Consider the following 8,232-nt stretch of genomic DNA (forward strand, 5'->3'; position numbering starts at 1 on the left):
TGATAGGAAGAGGTGGGTAGTGAGTTGAGTGATGATGAGGTTAATGCTATGTCATGGGATGAATTTTAGACCAGATTCTGGACAGAGTGTGCCCAGGCGATTGAGGCGCAACAGTTGGCGCAAGAGTTGTTAGATCTCCACCAGACTACTGAGACTGTGGCAGAGGTCACTGCCAAGTCTCGGGAGAGAGAGAGAGAGAGAGAGAGAGAGAGAGAGAGATAGCTCAGTTGGTACCACAGTATGCATCAGATGAGGAAATGAAGAAGGTAAGTTATCAGAACATACTGTAGAATGATAGCGGGGAGATCATGAGTATCTAGGGGTGCAAGACCCTGAATGATATGACTTCTAGAGTTTGAGAACGGGATATGGACTTGGAGCACATTGGTAAGAGGGAACCATATCAGTTGCTTAAATTGAAGGGTCTCGGGAGGAGACCCAAGATTTAGGATTAGCTTTTGAGAGGCCTGCAGGACCAGATTTGGTGCAGCATGTGCGGGAAACTACACGATGGAGTTTTCCATTCCAAGGGTGTGAGTAAATGTTACTATGAGTTATTCTATGTTATGTCTAAATTATATTTTCAAGAGATGTCATATGCCAATTGCATGCCGAGAAGCATTAGCGAATAATGATAAAGCAATTACCCAGATTACGGGATTGGGAAGATACTGCGTCATCTTGGTTTATTCCAAGACTGGGGATCAACACGAGAAGCACCTGAGGGAGGTGCTAGAGACTTTGAGAAGGGAGAGAATTTTTGCAAGGTTCTCCAATTGTGAGTTTCGGTTGCGCGGGGTGCAATTTCTTGGGCACCTTGTCAATTAGAAGGATATTCTAGTCGATCCGGCCGAGTTAGAGGCCGTGATGCAGTAGGAGATTCCGAGGTCTCCAATTGAGATTCGGAACTTCCTGGGTCTAGCGGGATATTACCGGAGATTTATTCAGATTTTAGAAGTTGTGTGATCTTTTGGATTAGCTGGTGTTGAAACCCTAACATGGATGAGCGTGAGTTCTAGCAAATGGTCATGGGTCGTGAGAAGGATTGGAAATTCTTCCAGTTTGGTATGTTGTAAGGCATTAGCTGAATCAAAGCTTTATCATGTCCTTCTCTTATAGGGGACGGATCCTTTGAGATTATAAAAAAAAAGTAGAAATTTTGAGATTCAACCTGAGTCATATATATTTTTATTTGCTGCTTCAGCGTACCGGCAACAACAATGTATGCCTAATCATAAATGATTATATGACAAAAATGTATAATCATATATGATTATACATGTTTATACGTATATGCCTAATCACAAATGAGTATACATATATGTTTGTTCACAGACTGAGTAATCATATATGATTATGATAGTTGGTGGCAAAAGAGGTGGCGGTGGTATAAGTGATGGAGATGACAGTTGTGGGGTCGGCTGGTGGTAGAGATGGCGGTGTCGGCAACGGTTATAATAGTGGGGATGGTGTCGAAGGAGAAAGGAAAGGGTGACGCTATATAACCATTTATGATTATAACAGGCATGTTGCAACATACCAAGGGTTTGTCCCAACCGATAAACGTGACAAAAAAGTTTGGGGTTTAATCTTATATATATATATATATATATATATATATATATATATATATATATATATATATATATATATATATATATATATATATATATATATATATTCAAAAAAACAAATCACATAACCAAGCAAATATATAAGAGAAGGACATGATAAAGCTTTCGGTTGGGACAAACCCCAAACTTTTTTGTCACGGTTAGTCTTCATAGTTGATGTCCAAATTAGAGAAGGATGTCCCATAATCATAAGGGTTTGTATCATTGAATGTCTTATGTATCTTTGAAATGTATGAACCTGAGTTGGAGATCATCAATTTAGTAGAAAAAGAAACAATTAGAGGAAAAGAATAAGTCATTCGTTCATGAAGAAGCCTAAATCGATTTATAAATGAGTAATATATCAATTAATGTCATATCACTAATTTATTATGTAATATCATAATAATTAGGCCAAATCATCTTTTAAAATAAAGAGCCGTTTACTAGTATGTAACATTTCAACAAAACGTATATTTTGTTGGTGTTTTTTTTTGTACACAGATTTTACTCAGATGATGTTTTTTGAACATACTAAACTTGAATGAGTTTTTTTAAACGATTTTGAAACATAACTACCCTCATGATTCTTGTGCTTTTTTATCTTAATTTTTACCGGTAAAAATTGGTTAGCATAAGACGACATTTTAACAAAGTATGTAGTTAATTGATATGTTTTGTACAAAAACCTTGAATAATATTTTTTAAATTGACTAAACTTGAGTGATTTTGAAACATAATTATCTTTATAATTCGTTTTCCTTAATAAACCTATCTACTCTAGATACAAAAGAAGATATGATACAAATCTACAATTTAAGTTATAATATATGAAACAACATTTCACATTTAACCTATGTATTATAGACCAAATTATAATCATTATCATATCAAAATATGCAATATTTTTGTTGCATAAACATAACCTTTTATTGCTATTAAATAATAAAAAGTGTATGTATGTGTATGAAAATAAATTATATAAAGTGATAAACTTGGTAAAAGCATAAATAGCGTAAGAGAAATGATCGAGTTTGTTAGGAAGCCAACAAATCTCGGCTCGTTTCCAGCCCCAACCGTCTCACTTATCACAGCTCACTCGCAAGCCAACCCTACCCCTTCCTTCACAATTATCTCATTCACTCGTAAATAATCGAATCATCGTCTGCAGATGTTGCTGTAAACCTGTATACATCATCTTCTAATCTCATTCCTTTTTCGCAATTGCAAAACCCCACACTTCACACTCATAAAGCTTCCTCCACTCCTCTCTCTCTCTTTCTCTCTTTCCCCTATCTATTTCCATTCTCCTCTACATTACCTTTAAATTCCTTTCACAACATCTATGGAGGATTACCTTCTGCTACTACTACTACGGTACTACCCCTTTTGATTTGATCCACCTCTTCTTACTCAAACCCTGAAAATATGCCGAATTCGGAGATGACCCAACACACCGATGTCATTGATTTAGAATGCGGTGGTAATGGTGAAAATGAAATTGCTACACATCATCTCCGCCGTTCCACCTCCGACGACAACCAATGTTTTTCCGATGCGGAAGAGGGTTCTTGTTACTCCCAATTTTACTCGACTTACGGCGATGGAAACTACGATGATCCCGAAATCGGACACGCTTCCCGGAACTCGAGGAGAGTGTCGTCTGTCGGGTCCGATTGCTCGGTGAATGTCATCGGAGATGAGGGTAAAGTAGTTATTGTGCATTTGGGGAAGAAGGTTGAGAAAGATTGCAGAATTTGTCACCTGAGCTTGGTTGATGATGATGGTGATGATGATGCGATTGAATTGGGGTGTTGCTGTAAAGATGATTTGGCTGTTGCGCATAAACATTGTGCCGAGACTTGGTTCAAAATCAAGGGAAACAAGTGAGTTATTTCCTGATACCTCCCTAAATTAATTCAATCCATTCCAAATCATAATCATAAATTCATAATCTTTTCGACTCGATTCGATTCAATCAAACCTTGAAAATGTCATTGTTCTTGTTTATTTTGGGTTTGGGTTTGGGTGTGCCATTAAAATTGATTATCATGATTTTATTGTGCATTGAAAAGTTTTATAGATGCCTGTTAAATTACTTAATTAACCCTTGGTTTAAGTTATCGAATTTATGATTAGTTAATGCTACTCAACATTCTTGAAAAGGAATAAGATACAAGCAGCCTATATTTGACTTACAAACTCAATCTCTAACACTTCAAATTTAACATCACTATTTGTTGTTGGTAGGATATTTTTAATAAAGAAATTATACTTTTTTTTTTTGTGTAGATATTGATTTATTCTTAAAAATGGTAAGAAAATTGATTAAATTCCTAAAAACTGATTAGTGGGTGTAAAAGATAAAGAAGTTCGATTTAATTAAAGGATTAAAGGAGAAAAGAAGAAGAAGTGTCGAATAAAAGCAATAAATAATAATTATTACACCGACAATTCTATAATTATTCTGTATTATGCTACATTTACCAAAATACCCTCATGCAAACAACTTGTTTTTATTGTAAGGGAAAAATTTCTGTTTCGCTTGTTTACCATACAAAACAATGAATTTCCACCGTTGTATTTCACTCCCATGCTTTGTTTCCACAAAAAAACAAAAAACAAAAAAAAACTGTTTATTATTGCTCATAAGTTATCAGATATGGGTCAATTAAAAAATGTCTATATCTTGAAAAGACCAATAATAAAATCACCAAAATCATGTGAATAATTATATAGGGTAAAAAATATATATACTTTTTCCCCAATATGTACTAATTGAAGAATTTTGGTGGTAGATCTTTATTCACGACATAATGAGATTCTTTTGTACTACTAAGAAAAGTATCCAATGAAATATCTTTTTTTATGCAAGATTACTTAAGGATCACTCCAGCTGTTAATGGTCATGGGATGATCTGTATTGGATTCTGTTCTATTTTTTTAATAATCACAACATTTTTTGTTCAATCTCTCGAAGTTCCAAAAATAAATCCCGATATTATATTTCATTTAGTATGCATAAGGTTCAATCTGCTGATTGCGCCTCATACATACTATATATCAAACGCCTGATGAACAAGGGTACGTGTGGATAGTAATATTAATAATATTTTTATCAGGACGTGTGAAATTTGCAATTCGATTGTGAGCAATCTGATTGGTCCAAATGAGACGCCATCGATCCACGGATCGATAGATATGAATCCCGGAGCAATAATTGTGGGCCCCACACACATGTCATCAGCAACACGGGGAGGTCGTGGATGCATCAATGGTCATAGACTATTGAATTTCATTCTAGCATGTTTGGTTTTCGCTTTTGTGATATCATGGCTTTTTCACTTCAATATACCATCATGATGTACACATATTATATATGGTTGGTTATAATCCCATACACGGGGGGAGCATATAGTTATTTCAATGTTCATTGTACACGTTACGCTGTTCATTTTAATGGTGGAATGAGAACTTTATTTATTTATTTATTTATTTTTTTTTGTTGTTCTTTGGACTTTATCGATTTATCTGAATAACGATAGCATAGATAAATAAAGTACAAGTACTGGTGGAATCATATACAATTGCCATTTTATAAAAAAACTGAAAATGCTAACTGAGAGAAATTAAAAATTCTGTAATAAAATGAATAGAGGACAACATCGACATGTAGCAACATAACACATATTAACATGCCCTCAAATCGCCTCAAATCGTATTTCTTACCCAATTAAAATTGTTGAAGTTGTGATTTTGACTTTCGTTGACTATACACCATCCAATACATCAACATGAAGTCCATTGCTATCTTCGTTAACTTTCCCATTCGCTTGATTTCTCAATCTCTGTATCACCATCATATTAAATCCATGTCAACTACTTATATTATAAATTTATAATCATAATAGCAAAATACTTATATTAATAAAAAAAAAATTGAAGTGATTATATTTTATTTACATAACATACCCAATCTACAGGATCTCCGGGGTTGCCATTCACAAGTTTAATATTCTCTTCTTTCATCCGGACATCTTTGCTCAATGGCAATATAGGCGCCCCTATATTACGCTCAGGCATATCTGCAAAAATTATAATTTTCATTTTTTTTAGAATTACTAATTTGAAAAATCCTTTTTTTTATTTATTTATTAATTTAGAATGTGACTAACCTGCCAACTTCCGGTCAACAAAGAAAACAACCAAATTGACTGTATACCATGCGACGACAACATCAACTGTGTAATGCTTGCGAGAAGCAATAATTAACAAACTTTGAATCACAACAGTTAGCCATGCACATTGTTTTATAAATCTGCAATAAGAAAACAAAAAAAAAAAAAAAAAAAAAAGTCTGTGAATTACGGATTAATTAAAAAAAAAAAAAAAAAAAAAAAAAAAAAGTTGAAAACTTACCTCCGTGTACCATATTTTTGATATGTTCGCACAAATACAAGAGAGAAAATCATATGGGATGAGAATATCAAATCACCGCATCCATAAAGCACACCACGTGGCACTGTAAATATAGGAAATATAAATAATATCAGAAACTTGATAGATTGCATCGAAAATAAATATATTAAATAAATATAAATGAAGCTTACTGATTAATAGAAATTCAAGAGGATTATCTGGACGAGGCAATGTTGCAAGGCGTGAACCCTAAAATCATAAAGAATAAATTTTATTTTCTATTACATGGAACAAAATAAAACCCTACACAAGAAAAAATGAAATAAACAAAATGAAAATTTAATTTCAATTTCCAACCCATTTTTTATTTTACCTCTCTACAATGGTAGTTTGGACCAGGAAGTTGAGTAGAATAAAATGTAAGGACACGAAGAAATTGACAAGCCTGTAATGTATAAATTTACATTTTACACAAAAACTTTTATTAGCTAATAAAATTCACTGTGTTGTGTGTATATATAATATATATTAAAAGGTACAACTTACAACTAAGAATGAAAGGACCCTGCACCATATTAGAACAGTGTAGATCTTTTTGGTCTTGAATATGAAAGGATGAAATGTCCACTGTCCCACAAATCAAAGAGAAAAATAACAACTTATGAGAAAAAATGCAAACAATTTGAAAAAGATAAATTAAATCAAACACTCACCAAGACAAAAGATAGAAAGATGAAAGTAAAAACTGTCTCACTAACGTATGCTCTCTCTTCTCCAAGCTCCTAAAAAACCATATTTGATAAATTTATATGAGATTTATCACATGATCATTAATAGAGATGAAGGAAACGCATTCTGTGTTTAACCTTACCGGAAGTAGAAAGAATCCAGTGTCCTGTAGAGTTGGCCCAGGGCGATGAATGTAGTGAACACCTCGAGCAGCTAGCCCATGCATGTACTGTGAAGAAATGGCAAAAAAAAGTAAGAGAATCGATAAAATGTTGAAAGAGTTATACCTCAATCACAATCAGATATGTTAGATATAGTACAAAATAGTGTAAACATCCTATTGAATATGGTAGACAGCTTTTAGCATTTACTTGACATAAAGCAAATTAGTGGAGTACAAATCAAGCTTTTGAAACCAGACAATTTGAAGTTAAGGATGCATCATGCAATTAATAGAGGCATGAGTTATGGATGTTTAACTGATTCAATCATCACACTCGATTTCATTTATCAAATCGATGGAAATGCTGAAAAGCATATCATCAATTGAATATTGAGAAGAAAAATACCTGGCAAATTAAACCGCCGAGAACATACTTCCAGTTCTCCGCTAGAAGGTTGACTTCAGTTGTAGTTTCTGCACTAATTCTTTTCCAGAGCTTTTCAAAAAGCAAAAAGGGAAACAGATCAACAAGAGAAGATGGATTATGATATTAATTTGTGCAACGAATGCGATTAAGATTAGTGAAGTAGTTTAGAGAAAAGATTGGATACCTTGAAAGTCTCGCGACCAATGTAAAGCGACATTGTTTAATCGTGTAAGAGCCAATGCCATATTACATCACAAACCTAACTGTTGATGTCAACATCGCTCTATCGAATCACACTTATCGACAAAAATTAACCTTTTTCGTTCAAAAATCTATGATCAAATATATGAAATCCTCGAACTGCTTCCAATTCGTCCCGTGGTACGGTTACCAAATCGATTCACCAAATTCCTTTAAAATCAATTAGGATTCGGTGAAATCCGCCACAAATCAGAGCCTTTTCAACGTGAAACAAAATTGGAAATTGCGATCGTAGTAAGATCCAATATCAGAATAGTGGCAATTCTTAAAAGTAAAATTTATTACGACTCCGATTTCGGGAAAGGCTGCTTGTGAAGAAAATTCTCTCTCAAATGTTTTTGCTGAAACGCGAGTTGAACACGGAGAGACAGTTGAGAGAAAAACGAGATTGAAAGAGGGCTTTTATTTTGATGTATGTTTCCTTAACATCCCTAAAGTTTTTAATAATTACCATTTAAGTCCTTTAAAATTTAGTATAAATTCGAAAAACTAACTTTTAACTAAAAATCTAACTTTTTTTTAACTTGAGGAAGGGTATATTTGAAAACTTGTGGAAAAAACTTAATTAGATTATCAATTAAATATCTCTAACAAGTTTTTAAAAAAACTAGCTTGTAAAC

At 33.6% G+C, this 8,232-nt stretch overlaps 2 protein-coding genes across 2 annotated transcripts; one reads left to right on the top strand and one right to left on the bottom strand.

Moving 5' to 3' along the window:
* Nucleotides 1-2,650: 2,650 nt before the first annotated feature.
* On the top strand, nucleotides 2,651-5,100 carry LOC145014088 (uncharacterized). Its single transcript, XM_078972461.1, has 2 exons — nucleotides 2,651-3,499; nucleotides 4,736-5,100. The coding sequence occupies exons 1-2, from the start codon at nucleotides 3,042-3,044 to the stop codon at nucleotides 4,974-4,976; spliced, it is 699 nt and encodes a 232-aa protein (XP_078828587.1). The 5' UTR covers nucleotides 2,651-3,041; the 3' UTR covers nucleotides 4,977-5,100.
* Nucleotides 5,101-5,206: 106 nt separating this feature from the next.
* LOC145014087 (phosphatidylinositol:ceramide inositolphosphotransferase 2-like) lies at nucleotides 5,207-8,001 on the bottom strand. The gene is made up of 11 exons (XM_078972460.1): nucleotides 7,536-8,001; nucleotides 7,331-7,420; nucleotides 6,904-6,990; nucleotides 6,746-6,814; nucleotides 6,579-6,659; nucleotides 6,406-6,477; nucleotides 6,224-6,281; nucleotides 6,033-6,135; nucleotides 5,789-5,931; nucleotides 5,586-5,698; nucleotides 5,207-5,461 (listed from the first exon to the last, which is right to left on the bottom strand). Exons 1-11 carry the CDS (start codon nucleotides 7,566-7,568, stop codon nucleotides 5,384-5,386), a joined length of 927 nt encoding a protein of 308 aa, XP_078828586.1. The 5' UTR covers nucleotides 7,569-8,001; the 3' UTR covers nucleotides 5,207-5,383.
* Between the last annotated feature and the right edge of the window lie 231 nt (nucleotides 8,002-8,232).

Source organism: Lactuca saligna, chromosome 9, assembly GCF_052625555.1.
Source record: "Lactuca saligna cultivar CGN05327 chromosome 9, ASM5262555v1, whole genome shotgun sequence".
NCBI classification, from domain to species: Eukaryota; Viridiplantae; Streptophyta; class Magnoliopsida; order Asterales; family Asteraceae; genus Lactuca; species Lactuca saligna.

Excerpts from the sequence above, each read along its gene's own strand:
- LOC145014088 (XM_078972461.1), top strand. The coding sequence starts at position 3,042 with ATGCCGAATTCGGAGATGACCCAACACACCGATGTCATTGATTTAGAA. Across the intron at positions 3,500-4,735 it reads TTCAAAATCAAGGGAAACAA|GACGTGTGAAATTTGCAATT; the intron begins GTGAGTTATTTC and ends TATTTTTATCAG.
- LOC145014087 (XM_078972460.1), bottom strand. The coding sequence starts at position 7,568 with ATGTCGCTTTACATTGGTCGCGAGACTTTCAAG. Across the intron at positions 6,991-7,330 it reads TCGGCGGTTTAATTTGCCAG|TACATGCATGGGCTAGCTGC; the intron begins GTATTTTTCTTC and ends ATTTCTTCACAG. Across the intron at positions 6,660-6,745 it reads TCTTTCTATCTTTTGTCTTG|TGGACATTTCATCCTTTCAT; the intron begins GTGAGTGTTTGA and ends TTTGTGGGACAG.